This window comes from Lacerta agilis, chromosome 9 (assembly GCF_009819535.1).
Source record: "Lacerta agilis isolate rLacAgi1 chromosome 9, rLacAgi1.pri, whole genome shotgun sequence".
NCBI classification, from domain to species: Eukaryota; Metazoa; Chordata; class Lepidosauria; order Squamata; family Lacertidae; genus Lacerta; species Lacerta agilis.
In genome coordinates, this window is record NC_046320.1 from 39,364,661 (window position 1) to 39,388,219 (window position 23,559).

A 23,559-nucleotide genomic window follows, 5' to 3' on the forward strand; every position below is an offset into this window, starting at 1 on the left:
GGGACCTTTATACCCCTCACAGAGCTATATTTTCCAGAGTTACCTAGGAAGAGGAATTGAGAACTGTAGCTTTCTGTGGGAAATGGGGGCGTGTAACAACTCTCAGCACCCTTAACAAAGTACAGTTCCCATGATTCTTTGAGAGAAGACGTGATTGTTTAAAGTGGTATGATACTGCTTTAAATGTTTAGTGCAGGTGGAGCCCTCATCTCTCTGTCTCTGTCATTGTCTCCTGCTTTCCTGTGGCAACCAGATCTAGAGCAGCTAGATAAATGTACAAGTGAAATACAGTCATACCTTGGATCTCAAACGCCTTGGCTCCCAAACAAATTGGCTCTCAAACAACCGGAAGCGAGTGTTCTGGTTTTCGAACAATTTCCGGAAGCCAAACGTCTGGCGCTGCTTCTGATTGGCTGAAGGACACTATATGCATAATGGACTTTTCTTCCTTGATTATGTCCAACCCTTTAGGAGGCCTATTGCATTGTTATTTTATTTGCATATGTTATTGATACCTCAGGAGAGCCTCTGAGCGTAACACTTTCTTCAGTGCTTGCTTAAATCGTTTACTCCTTCTAATGGGGAGAAAAGGGATTTCCTTACTTCAGCACTACCAAGCTAAGGAAACAAGAGATTTCATCTAAATATGACTTTGAAAGAGATGTATCACTCAGTATGGAGTGGCTAACCACTAGCTTGGTTATTTGATTCATTCCAGAAAGTGGCTTGGTTTACATTTTGTTCTGTTCATCATTGAATTGGCTACATTCCTCTCTCTCAGCTGCAGAAGGAACTTGAAACACTTAATGTAATTTTTACTGCTGTGTATAACTGGTTGCATATATCTTTCTTTGTTAAATGCCCAGTGGCCTTAATGTACTATTCACCACACAACAAGAACCATTTCAAAGATTATTTGCCTTGTGGTGGTATGCACACTTTACAGGTATACAGCTCAAGCATATTATGAGTTGCCATTTTATTTCTTCCGCTATTTCCCATCTGTCTAATGCATAAGATAGAAAGCCAACCATAAGACTGAGCATTGTGTTTTCAAGAGGCACTTGGTGAGGTTCATATGGCTATTACCACTGTAAACTGGGTAGAATACAGAAAAGGCATGGCATCAGTATACATGGATTATGCTTTAGCAGCAGCTGCTAAACAAGTTGAAAGCCAGATTCCACGGATCACTCAAAAGTTATGTATTCAGTGCTTTTTCTTGGGGGGGGGGATGCAGGGGTACGCATACCCCTAAACATTTTGTGAATCTACGTTTGGCCTCATTGAGGGGCAGTATTTCAATGAGTAGGAAAATAAGAGTACCCCTAAACATTTATTTATTTTTTTAAGAAAAAAAAGCACTGTATGTATTCATCAGAACTTACTCTCAAATAAGAACAGGTGGCATAAGATTGTGGCTGTGATTTAACAATACTGATTACATTAAGTCTGTAGGGTTGGGTTGTTGTTTTTTTTGCATTTTTGTTTTATTGTTCCTAGATTAGTCTTGCGGGTGCAATTGAAAACCTTGCTCCTTCATATTCATTGCATTTATTCCTCTTTTATTGAGATCTCATAAAACACCACATTTAGAAGAACATGGGAAGCCTCAGTTGTTCACCATCCTGCATAATACTGCTGTCACCAGCAAAACTGTTCCCTGCCTTCCATCTGTTGCATCTTCTCTCCAACTCCCTATGGAGGTGTGATTGTTCAGAGTAGCAGGATTAGGCAAAGGCCCAATCAGCATAATGTTAAGGAGTGGAGAAAGCAGGTACAAATGATGTATGGCGCTCATACAGAAAGACCACCTGCAATTATCAGCAACAGAAATAGTGTTTGATAATTATTCTAAATGTCCCAATGGGAACCTCAGGTGTGATCCTTAGTTAACATTTCTTCAGTATTGTTGTGACAGCGAATAATAATATTGACAGGACATTTTGACAAAGTGATAACTTCAAATAGTAGTTATGTATTTTGCTGTTGTTGTTGCTGCTGCTGCTTGATAATGGCTGGAAAATGGTGGTTGTGAAGAGTATTTCTAATTCATGTATTTTTTAAACTTAGGAAAGATGCCCATAACATTTTACTATATTAATTAACTTTTCAATTTTAATCACCTTCCTCAATTAAGTTGTATGTCTATGCAATTAAATATTGCATTATTTGATTAATTTAAAAAACACAGCTGCATTAATAATAATAAAACTACTATTTCTGCTAACATTATTAATATGGAGAAGACATCCATTAGCAAATATTTAGGTTTTTTGTTTTTGTTTTTAAAAATAAAAGTTACATGATCTATAATTAAGGTTGGTGTGTTATGCGTCGGTGAGTGTTTCCTGGCTGGATTTGCTGAGCGCATCCCTAATGAGCTTCTGTATGGAATGAGTAATGTTGTGACTGCACATTAATTAATGTATTTTCACAGCCAAAATAAATGTTCCATGTAGCTTCAAGTGTAAAAATTCACAGTTTGTCACACACTTTATAGTTCACTTTCCCTCATAATACAAAAAGGTGTAGGGCTTTTAAAAACGCACAGCTCCTGATTTTTTGCACTTCCGAGGCAGCCTTGAAAGCCCTTCCCCCCTTGCTTCTATGACGTGGGGTGGGTGATGTGAGAGCCAGCTGGAAGCCCAAGCTACTGGTATGGAGATCTTTTGTCCTGTGACTGAAATACTGGGGTTTGCAGGAACAGCAGATTATTCAAAGTCATCTGTGATGCTGGAGTATGCTTCTGCTCCTCTGAGAAGGAGGAGAACCCAAGTTCTAGATCTGAGCAGGGCTGAACCCATAAAGAGGCTACTGACATTTGAAGTTAAGTCTGAAGGTGTCAGGAAAAAGACTTTCTTGCTATATGAAATGCTCTCCCCATACAAGCTTGCCTGTCTTTATTTCTATGGGTGGGATATAAATGCTCTAATAACTGCATATCTTTTTGGCACGAGGTGAAGACTTTCTAAAAATTTGCCCAGGCGTATCAGCATGTTTTATAACTGGTTTTGTTTTTATGGCTCTGCTGGATTTCATGACTGCTGCTTCTGTGGTTTTAATATCTTATATGGAGTTTTATTGTACATGTAACAGTTTTTATTTTATTGTGTACATTTCTTTCCTGCTCTTCAGTCCCAGAGGTTTCCTAGGTTAGCTCATAAGTAATCAATCAATAAAGCAGCCAAGTAAGATCAGAAACAAGTTACCTTTAAAACAGTGCAACAGCAAAATAGATGGGAAAAGACTGAGGCTTATGCAAGATTAAAACATATATTGAAAGAGCATTTTTAAGGCATGGACAAATACGAAAAAGCTCTTTGCTTGTCACCTAAAAGACTTGGGATTTGGTTTCAGGCAAGCGTCCCTTAGGAGGGCATTCTGAGCATAAACTTTCCTTCAAGCTTTAAACAAAATCTAGTAACTGCTTGTGGAATTGTAATAGAGGGATTTGAAACTGCTTTATGAGATAATCTTGGTGGCCAAATTTTGCTTCACTGTTGAGGCATACCAAGGTGCCACAGGTGAGGCGAGGAAGGCATTTTCACTAAGGTTAGAAAGGTATCTGATTCCTTCCAACCCCCAACTCTTTGTGGTATGTGACATGACTCACTGACTTGATCTACTTTAATTAATTGTTTTATTTATTCAGGAACTTGCTTTCATAATGTAGTTTGTTTACTTGAACATGCTTGTATTTGGAATTGGGCTGCCAGGCCACACCTTCTGTGTGCCCACAGAAGTGCCCCTGTTTCCATCTGTTAAATGCTGGAGGGTATGGAGAAAAGGAGGCTATATACCGTAGCTTACCGGTAACTGGGATAGGAGAAGGCAGAAGTGTTGGGAAGGGTGTGGGAAAGAGAGAGACCAACAAGAACAACTAGAGAACAACAAGAAACTCCATCAGAAGTTTTGGATTATTTTGAATTAGGGATAGGGCTCAGAAAAAGGAAATCCCGAATTTATATTGTGTTTTTCATTACCTCTCTATTCTGGCCACTCAACTTTGACATTTCAATGTAAACTGAACCTTTCTTCCTTCCCTCTGATAGCTTTGTTAAAAATAAATGAGTCTGAAATGTGGAGCATGCATATATTCTGTATGTACCTTCTGTTGTTACCACTCTGATTCACATCATGTTCTATAATTATGTAATAGTTTAGCACTCATCAGTTTTACACATACTAAATAATAGCAGATGGTTCTAGATGGCTAGCACTTAGTCAGACACATGAAGATTCACTAAATGATGTTAAATGCCAATGTTTCCTAACAATTTTATTTCACCTTTGCACGTTTTTTAGCACCAGATTTTTTTTCCAGAAAGAGTTCAGGAAATTGTGGCATAGGCCTTTTCTCCAGTTTAACTTAATATACATATTAATTGGTTCACTTGCATTTCTGCAAAAATAATTTCCATACCATTTACTTTGATACATTAATTGTCTTTTGATGAGAGCCTTAAACTGATTAAAGAAATTTCAGTTGATTTAATACCAATTTTAATTTTAATCAATTAAACCTGTATATATGTACATTTTGTTAAAACAATAGCTTGAGTTAGATGGTGTATGTCCATGTTGCATCATATGAGATGCCTATTGTATTTTTAATAGGTGTGGCTGATTTTGTAAATGGCCTGATTTGACCCTACCTGAATTGAATCAATATTAAAAACTTAATACAGTGGTACCTTGGTTCCCAGACTTAATCCATTCCGGAAGTCTGTTCCAAAACCAAAGCGTTCTAAAACCAAGGCATGCTTTCCCATATAAAGTAATGCAAAACGGATTAATCCATTCCAGACTTTTAAAAACAACACTAAAACAGCAATTTAACATGAATTTTACTATCTAATGAGACCATTGATCCATAAAATGAAAGCAATAATCAATGTACTGTACTATAATATAAATAAGACAGTAATGTAGATAATAAAAATAAAAATTTTTATTTTTTCTTGCATGCACTGATGATAGTCATTATTTGGATGGGGGGCTTTTATCCATTTCTGCAGTCACACAATCAATCAATCAACCAGTAGCTAGACCGGGTTCCATACAGTCACAAAAATGAAGTCACAAGCCACAGTCACGAGTCAGTCGCATAAAACGAAGAACAAGTTGCAGTCAAAAAAACGAAAAAGCCACACAAACCAAAACACAAAAAATAGCAAAAGCAAAAGCTCCAAATATCACCTATGTGTTGTGTGGGTGCTCAGGACTCAACAGCCAACGCACTCAACAGGAAGCCTCTGATTAGCAGTGAGGGACTCAATTTACTTTAAAGACAACTGCTTTAACTATTAACTATTTAAGTGTGTGCTCATTTGGAGGGTGCAGGTGGTGGTTGAAAGAAATAGAAATGGGCATGATATTTAAACCAATAATTTGAAACCAGCAATTTTGCCATTTTAAATTGGAAAAATGGGAGGAAGCAGAATTTATACAAAGGTATACAGGTATGTAGTAGAATATATGACTACCTGATTATGTTAAGACAGAAGTCACACGCACCAATTAGAATTAAAGAATGGAGGCTACATAACTTACAACTATAGATCGGTGGATGGGTATCATTAGGCCCATCAGTCTGTTTTGGCCACACCCACCTGCACTTTTCCTGACATTATGTATGTTGAATTAACCTTGCAGACTGAATGCTTGCCATATGAGCCCCAATCACACTGAGACGTTAAATTTGAAAAGAAAACCAGGTTTATTATAGGTAATAACATGCTTAGACAATAAAGAGTTCCTAGTTCTCCCCTAATGAAGTTGGAGATGCAAAGAGCTATGCTTGGTCTTTGATCTCTGTAGGAGAGAGAGATAAAATGAAGATGTATTCTGTCCAGAGATGAGAATGAGAAGAAGGGGGAAGCAGGAAGTTAGGTCAGAATATCAGTCTAACACATTTTTAAAAAACTTTTTTTTAATTAAAGATTTTCTTGATTTACAGAGGTAGTGCAATGTCTCTCTCGTATTTTTTTCCATGTAACATTTTTAGGTGTGCACAGGTTAGGTCAGAAAGACAGTACACCAAGATTTGGCATTCCTCTATGTTTGCTCCCTGCCCTCCCCCCCACGCCATCAGCCTTAATACAAGCTGAGTTGCATCCCAACACTTCCAACATTATATGGCATCAGGAGGAAAGTAGATAAATATGCATCTCCCTGCTAAAAGTCTGGTTTGTAGGCACAGTAGGATAGTACCGGTAGCTTTGCCAACTAAAAGGTATACCTACACCAGAGATCCTTGGTACACTCACTGAAAGCTGTGTTGGTGTAGATGTACAATTGGTGGTGTTTCTGCCAGAGTGAGGCTTGATCCAGGATGTATTAGGGTGTTTCTAGGTGACCTTAGATCTGTTGGTTCCCTGGATCCCCAGATCAGGCCCTTTAACATGCTATCCTGAAACTAGTACAGTGGAACCTCGGTTTTCAGTCGTCTCGGAAGTCAAACGTTTCGGCTTTCGAACACCGAAAACCCAGAAGTAACTGCTCTGGTTTTTGAATGATTTTTGGAAGCCAAATGTGCCACGTGGCTTCTGTTTTGAGTTTCCCTATTGTATTGAGGCTTCCATATTGAGTTTTTGGTTTTCGAACGTTTTGGAAGTCAAATGGTCTTCCGGAACAGAATACGTTCGAAAACCAAGGTTCCACTGTATAGTTGTCTTTTGTTAACCACTGGCAAATAAAAATGCCTTCCAAAGCATTTACCGGTAGTAAGAAACTCCAGCCAGACCTGCAAATGGTGCATTGTCCACTTAGTTTCCCCCTCAAAAAACAACAACAACCCTTATGCTGCCCCTTGTTGAAGATAGAAACTCTTGAGATCTCAGGTGCTCTGCAGCATGGTAGTGAGAGGTTACAAAATCTTTGTGTTCTTGCAAATTTAGGGTGGGAGAGTGCCATTCAAAACTAAAAAACAATGCCTGTGGATTAATAGTTGGCGCTCACCATCTTTTAGCTGAGGATCCTGAATAGCATAGTTTTGATGGCGCTATGGGAATTGTTTGCTAAAATTTCATAGTGTAAAAGTCTAAATAGCTTTTTTTCACAGCAGTGGAGAAAACTGTTGACAATGTGACATCCCTATTAAAATATGTGTTGAATAGAGCTCCATTTTCCTTTTCCTTTTTTCTTAAAGTAAGTATAGAAATATTTTGCTTTCCACAGAGTGATTTGGTGACAGCTTTCTTTTCTCTGTCATCTTTCTCAGGGGATGAAAACTGGCTGGATCTTTCATTTTTGCATGAAAATAACTTTATCTTTTAAACAGTGGATTCAAAAGTCCTTTTGTCTGGTTTTTGTGAATACCAGCTTTAATGGATGATTATGTAGAATGTGTCTGCTAGGCACAAAATTGCTCAAAGTGAAAATAATATGGGATTTTGTCTCCTAAATGCTCCCTCAGCATCCTGAGAACTTTAAAACAGCTATATTTGATCAGACCAAGGATCTTCCTGCTCAAATATCCCCTTTTCAACAGTGGCCAACCAGATGATTTAAAGAAGCCCACATGTAAGACAAGGAGACAGTGGCATACTATCTCTGATCCTGGATGTTTGATTTAGCTCGTAGGCTTTGAGAGAACTGGCCTCCCATGAATTTGTGTAATATGACTTCAGCCAAAGGGAAGATCTAATATTTGGCCTCCCCAAAGGGAGTCAAGTGAAGTTTGGAGTAAATTTGGGAGTCTGGATTTTGTCAAAGGAATGAGGGAACTTGGGAGGGTTGGGTTGGGTTGGGTTGGAATGGGCTTCTGGTCTTTCCAAAAGTGGAGTGTGACAAATGAGGTTTGTATAGGCATTTAGTTTCCTCCAAAGGAACATGGTTACTCTTGGTGTGTGTGTAGAACCTGACTTTGGTCAAAGGGTGGACTGGCAGTCGAGTCAAATGGGTACCTAAGTAACAGGTACCCAAAGTAACAGGGTTCAATTTACTTTGTGCAGATAACCCGTGAAGCTAACAGTTTGAACCCGTGAAGCTAAAGATCAAATTATAACTCAGGCTTGGAGACTAATGATTACGTATATCATGAATAACCCCTATCAGAGTTTTATGAATCTTTGTTAAGTAGCACTCCCTTTTCTGAGCTTATTATGATAATTCTTATCATCCAAAAAAGTGTGAGGCAAATCAAAGTGAGTTTTCAGGGGTTAAGTGGGAGGAACAAATGATGTGCACAGTGGGAAAAAGCTGAGAAGGAATCGAATTGAAGAAAAAAGGATGGCATGGTTTTAGTATTTATGACATGAAATCCATCCTTGGATAACATGGTCCACGAATGCTTTTACCACATTAGGATACCAAAATATTTGTTTTTGGTGCTATCAACTAACATGGCTACCCCCTCTGGAAAGAGTGTGTGTGTGTGTGTGTGTGTGTGTGTGTGTGTGTGTATTTGTATTTGTTATTCATACCTTCTTCAGGGGTTACTTTTTAGCTGCTGCAAAATACAAAAACAAAAAACAAAGGAGTCATTCTCAGGTTTTTCATCGCATTGTGTTAGGGTGGTATATAACATAAGTTATTGGAATAAAAAGACTTAGATCCATAGATTTCAATGGGTCTCCTGTGAGTATAACTTAGTTGGATATCACCCAGTGTGTCTAGATTTGTGATTATTAGACGAAACAGTGGGAAATGGCTAACTTTGAGCAATCAGGCTCATTTTTATAATAAGAACCTAGGAAGCTATCTAGTACTGAGTCAGATGTACTGGTCCATCTAACTCAGTGTTCTCTGCACTGACTGCTGGCAGCTCTCCAGGGTTTCAGAGAGGAAGTCTCTCCCAGCCCTACCTGGAGTTGCTAGGGATTGAATTTAGAACCTTCTGCATGCAAGACTACTGAGCTACAGCCCTTACGTATACTTTATTGCAATTTAGGAATACTTTATTTTATTTTTTTGAAAACCTAACTTTGTATTTTCATAATCTAGAATTTTCATAAGAGAACAGGTTGACTAAGCATGTTCTAGAAAGGATAGTGAGCTGACTGTTTCTTAATACTAACAGAAAAGCATCGACATTTTTCTGTTCCTTTAGCTGTCAGATTATCTGTTCAGTTTGTAGAAAGAGATTATCTTTTTTTTAAATGGTGCGCAATCAGAAATAGTAAACGTTTGCTAAGCCCTGCTGTCTTTCCATTTATGCAACATTAGCTAATTTTGTCACTTCCTTCTAGGACAAAGGGGGTGTTAAACCATCTCAGAAGTTTATTGTTAATTCACATCCAGTGTGTGTGTAGTGGAACTTTTGAGAAGTGTGTTTCAGAACACCCATTTAGGCTGCATATTTGACATTTCCTGTGCTGGAAGTTCAATAAGGAGGGTGCCTGTTTGAACTCCACTGACCTTATTTCCATAAAATTGTGTCCACAATACTAAATTCATGGTTCCTGATGTATCCAAGCTGAGCATCCAAAATTCAAAGGAGACTGCTAGCAATGGCTCCTGCAAAGACCTCCATTCAGGGATATAAGAGATTAATTATGAATTATTTGCTGTCAAAAGTATTAGTTGTAGAGATGTATGACCATTCACCATCACCATCATCATTTTACGTCATGATATAGGGGTGTTATTAACTTCTTAAGAAACTGAAGGCTGAAAAGGGCTTTGTGGTTGAAAAGCTATGTTTCTTTCACCGCTAACAGTTTTTATAAAAGTGCACTGTCATGTAATAAACACGAATGGTGCCATTTTTCAGCTTTTGAAAAATTCAGAGAGAGACACAAAGTTTGTAGTTGTATCTCATTTTCTACCACATGGCATTAACAATGACAGACCTGGAATAAAAAATTATCAAAGGGAAGAGAGAAAGATCTCTTGAAATTATAGTTGGCAGAGTACAGGGTTTGGGTTGTTGGGTTTTTTTGTGTTGTTTTTTTTGCTGCGATCACTTTCTATTTGAGGTGCCTAAGGGCTGTTTTAAAAAGGCAGAGACATCACCTTGCCGACAAAGGTCCGTATAGTTAAAGCTATGGTTTTCCCAGTAGTAATGTATGGAAGTGAGAGCTGGACCATAAAGAAGACTGATCGCCGAATAATTGATGCATTTGAATTATGGTGCTGGAGGAGACTCTTGAGAGTCCCATGGACTGCAAGAAGATCAAACCTATCCATTCTTAAAGAAATCAGCCCTGAGTGCTCACTGGACGGACAGATCCTGAAGCTGAGGCTCCAGTACTCATGAAAAGAGAAGACTCCCTGGAAAAGACCCTGATGTTGGGAAAGATGTAGGGCACAAGGAGAAGGGGATGGCAGAGGACAGTGTTCTCGAAGCTACCAACATGAGTTCTGACCAAACCGCGTGAGGCTCTGGTCCATGGGGTCACGAAGAGTCGGACACGACTAAACGACTAAACAACAACAGCAAAGGGCTGTTTGTGAGTGTTCTTTATTTCATTCTCCAAATCATCTCACCAGTGGCCTGCATTTTCCAGTCTTCTTGAGTGCCTGCATTTCCTGGAGAAGACAACATGAGGCTGTTCCCTTCATTGGTCCAGCTTTGTATCCACCTTGAGTTTTTGCCTTGGTGAATTGTGTAATTGAGGTTGATAATGCCCTTTGCTTACCTGAATGGAGGATGGAGAGGGATGTGTGATGGTGTGTATAGAAACCAGCCTGCTGTACAAAAGGCAGAAGTTACATTTGTTGTTCTCTGACCCTGCTTGCCACTCACCTGTGGCCCCCCAGAATGTTGCCAAGTAGGGAATTCAACCCCTGGGCTCAAAAGGGTTTACCACTCCTGGTCTGTGACTTTCAAATATCATAAGAATGGCTATCCATTCTGTGGCACTGGGATATGTGGCAGGCATGTATATACAGGAGCTGACCCTGCCATAGAATCCAGCTTACACTCTTCCTTGCCTCTCCTGTGTTGTACATTTCTTTACTCTTCAGTTCAGTAGACTAGAGACAAAACCAAATCAAAGGAAACTAAATGTACATGATTCCATGAACTACTAACTGTCTCCTAACTGGATGGCTACAATTTGCTGAGCACTTGCTAAAATGATTGGACACCATTTTCAAATGTGCTGACAATTTAATATAAAGTGTCAGAATTTTCAATTTGTTGCTTCGCAAGTAGATTTGGGTTGGAATCCAAACAAACAGAAAAATGTGAAGATTAGTTGTTGTTTTTCCAAAATGGATACCTGAAAATATCTTAGAATGTAGTAGGAAGCATATCCTAGTACAATAAAAGCCCCACTTTATTTTTCTAGGTCCGCACCAGCATTCTGGCAGAACAGAAAGAGCCAAGGACAGATACTGGCGTAAGTATTAATTTCATTGATGAATATATATCATAACTTTTAGTATACATTTTGCAAAGTTCTTATAGGTCTTTGCGTTCAACATTATGTTCACCAGATATTTATGACCTTCCTTTGTATATGCAAATTCTGCAAAATATCTCCTTGTCCATAAAACTGAAGACATACCTGTAGCAGTTATTTGTCTTATGATTTGTACAAAAGATACACAGATATACACTATCTGTTTGAATTGTTAGTAAGTGGGTATAGTAAGGAAATGCTCTGTTGTTGTTGTTGTTTAAAAATATTTTTTCAATTAATCAATTGGTATCAAATCAAATCATAATATAAACAATAAAGCCAATTATACATTCCCAATTAAATAAAATTTCAATGGGGCTTCCCATGTTCCCATGGATGTCGTGATAGGGTCTCTTTCACTAGTTCCCGCATTCTTCTCTCTTGTTAGTAAATGCTTTCTTAAATGAACGAGGCAAAATTAAATTACTTATTTTATTTAATAATGTTCCTAAAACTAATTATTCTGAAGCTGGACATTGGGTTATTGCCATACCTTTCAATATAGGCTAAAAAGTTCAGTCTAACCTTTTGAGATTATTTCAAGAATAAATTGTGCCAATGTATTATTATTATTTTTGCTCCTGAACTTCACCCACCAAAAGTATTGCTGGTTTTTTTAGAATATTATTTATTGTATGCTGTGCCTCAGGATTCCTCCCCACTCCCTTTTTGTAGGTAAGATCTTGGTTAATTGGTTTATAGACCACAATTTTGTAAAAGTGCAGCAAGGCAGTAAAATACAACAACAGCACCCCCACAAAATTAAGATAAAATAAACAAAAATATCAATTAAAGAATTAGTAAATACTGACTGGTAAAAAGAAATTCACATTTCAAAGGCTGTCTGAATAATATAGTTTTCAAAAGGCATCTAAAAGAAGAAAGAGATTATTCTTTTTAAAACATTAGCTGTTCCTAAATTGTTACCTTTTTATTCATAGTTTATTAGGGTGTTCACATTGGAACAATGCAATGCCTTAGGGCTTGTCTGCTCCTCCACGTGTCCCATGCCCAGAAATGGTCTGAGCAGTTTTCCCCTTGCCCCACTCCTTTCCCAGAGAAAACCCACTCTTTAGTTTTCTCTAAACTGGAAAACCAGATTGCCATTTGTTGCAACTGAGCACTAAAGAGCAGTTTTCTTTGGGGGAAACAAGTGGGAAAAGAGGAAGTATGGATAAGCCCTATATCTTCTTCTGACTCGGTGCCCTCCATCCCTTTTTTTAACTACAGTATTTTCACCTCTGATTAGCACGCTTTCTTAAATTTACTGAATTTCCTAAAAGCTGATATGGCCGACAGCCTGGAAGCTTAGTTCCTCTTTCCACAAAGTTCTTTTGAAAAGGGCTTGCATATCACTGCACATTCTTGGGGGGGGGGGGTTCTGCCCATCAGAAGACATTAGTATGATTGCTTAGTGTCATGGACTAGCAGGATACAGCGGAGTGGTGGGAGGCAACTGCTGGGGAACCCCCAAGGGAACCCCCAGGGGAAGAAGAGCCAGGGGGTTGGTGGTGCGACAATAATGTGTGGTCAGAGGGAGAAGACTGGGAGGAGGAGTTATTGGAAACTAAAGAGGCAACAGGGTTTAATAAGCAGGAAGAGGCTGGGGCAGAGAGCAGTCCAGACTCAGAGGAGGGGGACCAGGAGACAGAGATGAGGCAGGCAGCTGAGAAATCCAGAGTCTCCTCTTGCTGTGACCCACTCCCTCCCCCCCCCCAGTCTCCCAAAACAAACAACAACAAAAAGGGAATGATGAGGGCAGAGCAACGAGATACAAGACAATAAAGCCTTTGGAAAGGAACTGGGAGATGAGCCTTAGAGAGCAGTAGGAACTTGAAGACCTTCAGTCCTTGCAACTACCACATTAGGGCAAGGCCTACTGCTGTGACCACTAAGACGGAGCTGTTGTTGTTTTTTCTTTGAATAGTTAACTTCACTGACATTGGGTACTTCACTGTTTTATTGCTGACCTAAGCCTGACTCCAGCTCCTAACACTTAATTAATAATGGAGCAATGGCTCAAACAACAGGAAAACCTTGTGCAGAAATGTGCTCTATTTATCTTGGTGGTTTCTTTTTTACCCCCAATTGCCTGTGTTCAGTATTGTTTTTGTATTCCTGTGTGAGAGCAGCAAGCAAAAACACAAAAGCGTTTCCATATTCATATATTCTGATTAGTTCAAAACCCATCAGTATTTGGGACTCATTATTGACCTTGTGGGTGTAGGGGAGCTTGGGAAGTATCCCTATGTCCAGGGAGACTAGAGGGGCCAGAAAGACTAGAATACACTCCTTAAGAACCATTCTAGATGCAGATTCTACTTGGAAATAGATTAGTACTGTATATGATAGAAGTGGTGGAAGCTTACGAACCTCTGGGGCATGAGCCAGAGAGGTATGTTCCGTAGGCCAATGCAAGACCCTATAAAAAAGAGGGGTTGGTAATCCTCATATGAGCAAGTTGTAGTATGACACGTTTGAATTCTCCATATAGTCAAAGATATCAAAAAGTTTATGATGGAAGCGAGATTTTAAACCATACATTTGTGGTGTGGGAACTGAAGAGGACTATTGCCATACTAAGCATCTTACAACCAACACGCAAAAAAAGCCAGAGATCTTTGGCATGTTATCTTTTAAAATTGACTCTAAAAGAAAATGAAAAATGTGAAGAGGAAGAAGAGATGAAGATGCATTTGTGTTTTGTATTGTTTTTATACTGAACAGTTTGCATTGCACAAGGATGCAAATGGCTGCCACTGGTTCAGAGGCACAGAAAAATGTAGGTCAATATAACTCTTATCAGTATAGTTGGATGGATACATTTCCCTGCATCTGTACTAGAATTAAATTGGCTTTCCTGGAATGGAAATACAGAAATGAATGCCTCAAACAGTGTGATGAACTGGAGAAATGTAACATTGCTATTAATATCATGTTCTAAGTGCTACATAAAAATATCTCTGGAAAACAAATATGCTTATATTTGGCAAATAAGGATGATAGTGCCTCAGGGTTTGAGAAATTATTGTAGCAAGAAGAACAGCCTTAAGATTCTGCAGATTTAACATTATTTGTGATATAAAAACCCCATGAATAGGAAAAAATAAGCCCTGTGCTGAAAACAAAACACCCTTTTTATAGCTGTACATCCTATATGTCAGGCTGTCATTCTGTTTGCTTTTTATGAAAAAGAGGTTCTTGCCTCAGCTTTACAAATTATTGATAATAGTGTCACTGATCTATGAAGGCATTCCCCCAGATAATAGATCAAGAGAATAGTTTCCTATATAATATTTCTCCCTTGCTACCAAGGAAAGATTTGCTGGTGTGAGGTTAAAAGATAAACCATTACAGCTTGAGAAATTAAATGAAGGTGTTTTCCTTCTTCCTCTGTCCCACCTCATCCCACCTCTCTTCTTTTATTCCCTTTGGTTTCTAGCGAAGCTTCCTGGGTTGTACTACATTTAAAGTAGGGGATTTGGTGAAATCAAAGGAGCAGCCACTGACACTCAGCCTGAGGTAGGTCTCTTGCTGTCAATGGCAAATCATGTCAAATTAACAACCTGTGACATTTAATGACTGTTGCTTGACTGTGTTTTGAAGCTAAATGTATTTAGAATTGTCAATTTAATTTTATACTACTTGTTCCACAAGTAAATCTGTGCTCAAAGCGTTTCACATAAAAATCAAAGTCTAAATACAGTAATACAGTAACAACACATAACACTGTAAATTTAATAATCAACAATTAATGGTTTGTTTCATTTTGCATATCAGATATCTGTCTCAAGTGCTCCCATTCTTACAATGTGCAAAGCTGAAGTCAACTACAGGATATTTAAGCATGTATTTTGACCTGTGAATGTGTTTCATTTTATTTCAGTTCTGCCTCTCCCTAACCCATAATGCTGCCAGTTTATTAAACATAGTTGAAAGTGAAATAGGGTTGTTGGCTTGCTTTCCCTTGCTTCTTTCTTTCCCCTCTTTGGGGTGAATTCCTTGCTACTGTATCTGGCCTGCTTTAATCATAGTTGAGCATTTCATAGAGTTTTGGATTTGATATCCAAGGTCACCCAGCAGCTGCATGTGGAGGAGCGGAGATGCGAACCCGGTTCCCCAGATTACGAGTCTACCGCTCTTATTAATAAGAATTTATTGGCATTTTCATAACAAAACATAAACCCACACCCACACCTACATATATAAATCAAATACAAACACAAATACAATTCTTCTTGTTTACACACTTAAGAAAATATTCTAGTTCCAAATCTTAACAATTGACTTCCCCCACCCTCTCTCCTTCGGTTTTATATCCATAATCTACTTTAATAACATCATTTCTCTAAAAATTTTATTCACTCAATAAAATTCAAACCTTAAACAACAATCTTAATAACAATTCTTTGGATCTTAACAAGTTATTCTTACATTAAATCTAAACTATTCTTCTTACCTTAAACTGCTGCTAACATCAAAAAATTTCAAAATATCCCTTTTCTTATTAAAAGTTAAAGTAAAGCTTAATGTCTTAACCCTCCGATTTCAGATTACCATAACAGAGCATTTATATTTTATACTTAATAGAGTTCACCCTATCCCCCCTCTGTCCAATGTCCTTCTCCATCTTTCACCGGAACCGCTCCTCAAATTGTCCTCTTTTCTTATACGTTCACAGAACCAGACCCAAAACCAGACACCGTCCCCAACAGTCCTTGCATCGAGCATCAGGATACACTGTTCATCTTCTCTCGGCTTCTCCCATTCAATGCTGCATTCTTCTATTTGTAAATATCTTAATTTCTTGACCATCCGAGCTCACACCTCGGGGGCTGGATATAACATTCGCCGTCCTCGGGCTGCCACCACCGAGGAACACTTCTTTTTCCGGGGATCGCCATGCCAACTCGCTCAATTTTCCAATCACCTCCATCAGCTCTTTGCCCAGACTTTCTTCCATAGTATCGAGTATCTGGAAGGTCTCCTCTGTGGGAAATAGATTTTTCTTCAAATCCCCACTCAAAACCTTCAATTTCCGATTAATCAGTTCCAGTTTCAGTATAATAATCCTTTCTTCATCAGTTAGTCCAGAGTCCAAAACAGTTTCAAAAACAAAGCCCAACATGGTGAGGACGGGCATAGGTATCAAATTTCAGTTTCTATTTCACGAGTCTACCGCTCTTAACCACTACACCACACTGGCTTAACTAGGGTTAACCATAGTTGGTGTAATTGAACGTGTACCTCTAAACCACGGTTAGAGGTAACAAGAAGAAAGTATGGAATATGCACTTGGCCACTATGAGAACAGGATGTTGGAGGAGATGGGTCTTTTGCCTGATCTAGCTGGGCTGCTCTTATGCTTCTGTATACGTGCTTCCATCCCATCAAAGGGGGGGGGGGGGGTTGTAGAGGTTTTTTTGGGGGGGTAGTAAATAATAACTTGCTTAATTCCATCTGTTTATCCATACAGACCTGGATACATTTTTGGTTTAGGGACTGGAGTATTAATTTGGGAAGTATGAATATTTGACTTCTGCAAAAAAATTAAAAAAAAAATGCAGGGATCTGTAGTGAATTGAGGCTAAGTTGCAAACTCATCATTTTATTTTACTTTTTAAAAAAGGAGAATGAAGTTGTAATGATGGAGGAAGAGCTGCACAGTTGTTAGGAACCAGAACAGTACCCCACCTGGACCAATTGCACCCAAGATTATAGTACATTAATTAAATACAGGCTTTTACTTTATCTCTTCCCCTTTCCTCAAGGAATTGGACCCAATATCTGTCTAATCAAGGAAGGAGCTGTGGAGGGCAGATGACTCACATCTTAGCTAAAAGACGTGTAAAAATTATCTATATTCCGGGCTCTGCTACAGCAGTGATGGCAATGAGTAATTTGTTCCTAACAGCTGCAATTATGTCTGCAAAGTGCCATCTTATGGAGTTCTTCTTGGTGATTAATGACTTGGTCAGTCAGCATTATATCTACTGAGATGCCAATGAGTTTAGCATCTCCTTTGCAGGCAAAAGGATATGTATTTGACTGCACTTGGGGGCCGCTTTTTAAATACGCTCAGAATTTGAGAGGCTGGGGACACAGTCTTGCCCTGATTATTAGATCAGTTTCAGTTGGTCTTACCCTCTCTGAGTGATGAAAGCAGCTGGAACAGGACTTCACTACTTACTAGCCAGGATAGATATATGTCCAATGAGCTAATAGTATTCCACATGTGCCCCAAATTCAAACTTTCTTGATTTTCAAAAAAACAGAGATCAATAATAACAATAAAAATGGATAGCTATATATATTGCTTCTGCTGCTGTTCAGTTCCAGTTTAAATACTTGATGGGTTTTGTGTGCCGCTTAGACCAATAGATTTTTTTTTTTAGTACCTCCAGTAGTACATGTTTAAGATATATACATATTTATGAGCTATGGCTAAGTGGTAGAGCACATGGTTTGTATGCAGCTGGTTCCAGGTTCAACCCCAGGCATTTCCAGATAGGGCTGGAAGACACTGCCAGTCAGTAGACTTAACACACAGCTATTCGGACCAGTGGTCCAACTGGGTATAAAGCAGCTTCTGCTTCATTTTTATTTTTGAGATACAACATGAAATTGAGAAGCTGTGGTTCAGAGATTCAAAGAATTCAGAGAGCATTAAATACGAATCATATTATGCATGCTTAATTGATGGCTAGGCTTTCAAAACACCTGCAGGTTTTTTTAAATGCATGTTTATTCCTTAGGAAATGCAGTTAATATGGGACTTCACACTCTTTCTCGCCTCACAAATCAACTTTATTTATTCAGTTATATACAGCTAACATAGAATAGTTGTTTCTGGTAGTGACAAGCCAAAGTGAAGCAGATGGGTGTCATCTTGGCTCTATATACTTGGCAAAACATTAGAAAAGTGGAGATGAACTTTGGCAAAGTGTGTAATAGCATTTTATATTAGGGTGAACAAAAGGAATAGTAAAATCTGTTCAATGACATTTTATTTATCACTAGAACTATCTGGAAGCAGAAAATCTGCAAAGGGTTTCACAGTTTTAATTGGTGAATCTGCATGGAAATGGCGGTTTACAGAATGAATTAAGGATTTTGCAATAAAAATAAAAACCTGTTCTTTTCATCAGGGAATGCTGCTAAGAGCAATGTATATATTTTATTAGACTGCAGGATTTAGTTGTGTGTATTGTGTTATGAGGGAGGGTAATGCTTGTGAAAGTCTGAGTGTCATAACTCAGTATGAACATGCAAATATGCCATCAGCTTTCCTTTTTTCTCTGGGTTCCTAAGTGGAGTGAGTGGAATAATGATTGGCAACAGGGGCGTGTGATGGAATTCTGGGCAGAGTTAGAGTGAATGACAGGTAGGGTGTGCTGCTTGGAAAGCGAAAGTTCAAAAAGCGAGTGACCGAGGAGCCAAGGAAAAGGATGAAATAAGAGAGAGAGAGAGAGAGAGAGAGAGAGAGAGAGAACGCATATGTAAAAGAGTTAGCATGGCTGCTAAGAATACGTTAGTTATTGTAAGATAGGATACTCTGAATACTCCATATAAAGTGATTCCTTACTTCAGGAATCTTGTTCTCCAGGTTCTTGTTCGGGGAAAAGGAACTGAAAAATTAGGGCTTGCACATAACCTGGAAGCAAGAAAGAGCTCTATTAGGTGGGAGTCAGTGGACTGAAATAGTCTAAAGGAAATCAACAGATATGTGGCAGATTTTAGTCAAATTGAAGGAGGCAAAAGAGCAGCAAGCTAGTATGGAAGAGAGATTCCACAATTAATAACAACAACAACAACAACAACAACAACAACAACAACAATAATGTATTTGTACCCAGCCACTCTGGGCAGCTTCCAACGAAAGATTAAAAATACATTAAAACATCCAGTCACTAAAAACTTCCCTAAACAGGGCTGCCTCCAGATGTCTTCTAAAAGTCAGATAGTTGTTTATTTCTTTGACATCTGATGGGAGGGCGCTCCACAGGGTGGGTGCCACTACCTAAAAGGCCCTCTGCCTGGTTCCCTGTAACTTTGCTTCTTGAAGTGAGGGAACAGCCAGAAGGCCCTCGGTGCTGGACCTCAGTGGTTGCACAGATTTCTGAACGAGGCAGGTAAAGCTAAGAAAAAAAACATAGGATTGTTTGGCTGAGATTGAACAATCAAAGGCTGTAATGGGAAAAGAATTGAAGGAAATGATTTAGCAAGCTGAAGAAAGTGTTGGACGATGCAATTTTGTTTTGTTTTGGCCACCAAGTTTTAAATGAGCATCTTAGGGGAGGGGCTGTGTTTGTTGTGTTGCTCTGATTTAGAGTTGTGTTGCTTTGATTCAGAGACTGTAGATAGTAACTTTCTTGTGTTGAAGGGGGAAAGCAGACTTTAGCATTGAGAGCCCATCCTCCCTTGAGAGGGATTAAAGCCCTGAGGAAACAGCTGCAAAAGCAACCCCAAATCCTGTTGAAAGTCTGAATAACTGCAAAGCCAGCAAAAGAGATTGTCAAATTCTTGTTTATAGTTGTGACAAAGAATTCTGTGTTACTTTTAGGCCTGCGACCAGCCAAAATGCAGGAAAAAGCACAGAAAATGTAGCTGTGTGTAAAAATCACAATGAACAGTACTGATCAAGGGGGAAATAAAGATTAATCAGAGCTGTACAAAAGGTCTGTGGAAAACTCAACAGAGAAAAGCCTAACCCAATGCAAAATTCTTACAAGCAGCAAAAATGAAGGCATCTGGGAGGGTGTGAGCCCTGCTTGTATGAAAACAAGATTAAGCTAAGATGGAGTCCAGTGAAGAATTATATATTTCTGTTCCACCAACACATCTTCCTGCTTGCTGATATGTTCATTTTCTTCCCTCCTTCACTTACAACTGAGATTTGGTTCTGTTTTGGTAAATGGCAGGTCAGGAGAAAATGTTTTGAATCACACAAATTTACTGCACTATGCTGTTCAGATACAGATTCTCTTTGTCTTTGGGTAACTGACGTGTGCTCTCAGGGTCTTGTCAGAGCACTTAGGCGTTGGAGGCACTGGTGTATTGCTCCATGCCTTGGCCAAAACCTAATAACCATAGCAACCACATATCTGTTTTTTCCCTCATTTCACAAGGTAGGGAGCCCCGCTTTCCAATGGGAAATAGGCTATTTATGAGCCACAGTACTGAACCAAGTATTTATTCCATTCTGTTCCATAGCTGTGTAGAACTTGTCCTCAGTACACTTGGACTCTCAAAACAGCATCAAACAATGGGAACAATCTCAGACAATAAAAAGACAAGGTGAATCTGCAGGTGTTTTTTTCTAAGTATCCTAGATGATGGCTTTTCCCAGTTGCATTGACTGATTTGATCTATTACAGCTTTACAACCTGCAGAATAACTGTTCGAACGATTCATATGGGCAATGATCATATTTCTGCTTTCCTTTACCATATACTTCTTGATTGTTTTCATGCATGAGGATAGCAATGGCAGAAAACAGAAACAGAAATCTTGAAAATCTATAAATGAAATTAAAAATATAACCTATCGCCACAAAACTATTATGAAGGTGATTAAAAAGTTATGGTATATCTCACATACATGACTTATCTAAATCTTACGTTATGGTTCTAAGTGTACCCTAATCACGTCACTTCTGGTAATTCCTTGTGAACTTCTTGATCAATAAATCATGAACATCTAAGTTGTTCCTTGTTAAATAAATTACCTGTTCTGTTTGGTAGGAGTGGATGTGTTTACTGCAAAAGAGAGACAGAGAGAAGATTGTGGGAATACACTTCGTGGGTGCACCTGCGGTCGTTTATGTATGTTTATTATTAATTATGCGCTATTTAATGTATCCCTCCGCAAGAAAGTGAAAGTGAAAGGAGGATCCAGCAGGCGGCTTGCCACTGAGATCCCTCCGCCGAGACTTTTTGGCTCCAAGTTCAAATTGTTTGGTGGTCAGTTAATCTGCTTCCCGCCCTTTTCAGGGGCAGCAACAGTGTTCTGATTGGTAAAAGTATTGATCATGACGTTGTTTGTTCTTGTCAATAAAAGGCTGCGGCTCCCCATGCTGGGTGTGTAGAACGCGGTAGAACTATTGGTGTAAAAGTGTGGAACTATTGGAGAGATACAAGAACTAGCTAGCGTGGAAGACGGTGGAACGGACAAGCCCAGAGAGAAGGTTGTGTGGCAAGGTACAGAGAGAACGAAACAACCCGCGCGGGTCAGCCAAAGCCGTCTTCAAAGAAACCATGGTCGTAGTCTTTATTTCATTTTAGTTTAAATTTTACTGTTTACCAGTGTTTTATTTGGCCGCCGTTTTGGCCACCTTTATTTTGGTGCTTTACTTTCCGGAACAACTTAAGAGGTCGCAAGCGCCTGCAAATCCATCTACGAGGCATTCATTCATCCATCCAACTCACTCATCCTTCAGATTCAAGCCGGCGGACAATCTACTTCACGGCACGGTGTGAGCTGGGCTCCGGAATTACCGGCCGTCCCGTCTGCAGGCTTGGCCGGTGCTCCGTGCAAGGCCGCACGTGAGGCGCTGGCCACCAGATCCCCCAGCAACTGGTATCCTGCGCGCAGTTGACTTTGTCCTGTGCGCGGGAGGCTCCAGCCAAAGAATCCCCGCAGAAGATTTCATTCATAGCCTTATGGTATATGATTGGCAGGCTACATACAGTTTCATTGCATCTGAAATTCATAGCAACCAACAGGATTAAACCTGTGACAGTCTGTAATCCATAGTTTAATTGCTGAATATTTAATGCAAACAGGCAATGAGTCAGAAGTTAAGCATTTTCATCAAAACATTCTAATCTGCTGTTAAACTGACATTTTTGACCAATGCATCTGTTGTGGCAACTGGCCTATTTAAAGGTATATGTGAGCTAGCAACCACTCTTTGTTTTTGCATATTCACATTCTCCTTGCACAAACAGATTGCTTGGTTAGTGAAGCCTCTTTTATTACTGCTAGTTGTGAAGGGAGGGAGGCAGAGAGGTATAATAAGGCCAATATAATAAACTATTATAATTCAAATTAAAGGGGGACATTCCATAATAGTTCAAAACAGAATTGGGAAGCCAAAATGTAATCTGCATGATTTGCTAGTACAGATTAACCAGTGAGATTTAGTCCTTTATCATATGCTACCAGTCAGGTAGCTGGGCTAAGAGATCTGCAGAAGTCCAGAGCTGTCATCTCTTATTCCTGCCTATGGTGTGGTGTAATAGCATTACAGCCCACCTTATAGGTTTGGATTTTGGAAGACTCTTCCATGTGTTAATTGATTGCTTTAATATGGAAGACTGAGTTCTGTGTGTGTAGTGTGCATCATGATGCCATGAAATCAAATTATGGCAAAAACGTAGAGGTGATTTCTGCTTTAAAATCTGATGTTGGTCTTGCCCACAGGGAAATGTTTACCCTCTCTATTTATAGCATTGAAATTCTGTATTCTATCCTTGGTACCTGAACGACTGCCTTCTCCTGCAGGAACCTCCCTGTTTTGTTAAGATTTTCTCTAAAGGTGCTTCTCTGGTTTCTACTGCCAGCTAAGAAACAATGGATGGCTACCAAGGAGGACCCTTTCATTGTGGCACCCAGACTGTGGAACTCCCTGCTGAATGATACAGGCGCAATACATCTTTTATTACTGTCTTTTAGGCACCGGTTGAATTCCATCCTGTTGTCTGGAGCATATTGCATTTGTACTACAGGAAATGGTTCTGCTGAGATTTAAAAATTGGTTTATTTTTATTTTTTTAAGTGTTCATTTCTTTTATAAATGAATTACTTGATATACATTCTTAAACCATGCAGACCAAATTACAGTTGGGAGGTTTCTGAGTCAGTAACTTACAAATTACAGTACAAGTTCCTTCAATACTGCATCTTAACTCCACCCTTGAAGAGACAGAAATGTGGCTGGTTGCTGCTGATAACATTTGTGATGTTAGTGTTTTTTCTTCTGTTCCGATTCGTACAATAATGTGATACAGGATTATAAATTCTAAAAGAGAGCCTGGATAGAGTGAGCCTTACTTTTTCACCTTTCGCAGAATTTCAAAATGTATACAGTGTAGGTTCATCTTTTAAAGCAGACGTTGCAAATAAGGATTTGTCCAGCACTAGTTTTCAGGCTGAAGAAAATGGATTTAATTAATGATACTGCCACACCAGCAAAAAAACAAAT

At 39.1% G+C, this 23,559-nt stretch overlaps 1 protein-coding gene across 6 annotated transcripts in view; it reads left to right on the forward strand.

Annotated features, from left to right (window-relative positions):
• The window catches only part of INPP4B (inositol polyphosphate-4-phosphatase type II B), a 205,737-nt gene that overhangs the window by 96,213 nt on the left and 85,965 nt on the right, over positions 1–23,559 (forward strand). For all 6 annotated transcript variants that reach the window (XM_033160867.1, XM_033160868.1, XM_033160869.1 and 3 more), the window contains 2 exons: positions 11,241–11,291; positions 14,797–14,876. In XM_033160867.1, the coding sequence (XP_033016758.1) occupies positions 11,241–11,291; positions 14,797–14,876 (131 nt within the window). The remainder of the gene's footprint in view (positions 1–11,240; positions 11,292–14,796; positions 14,877–23,559) is intronic.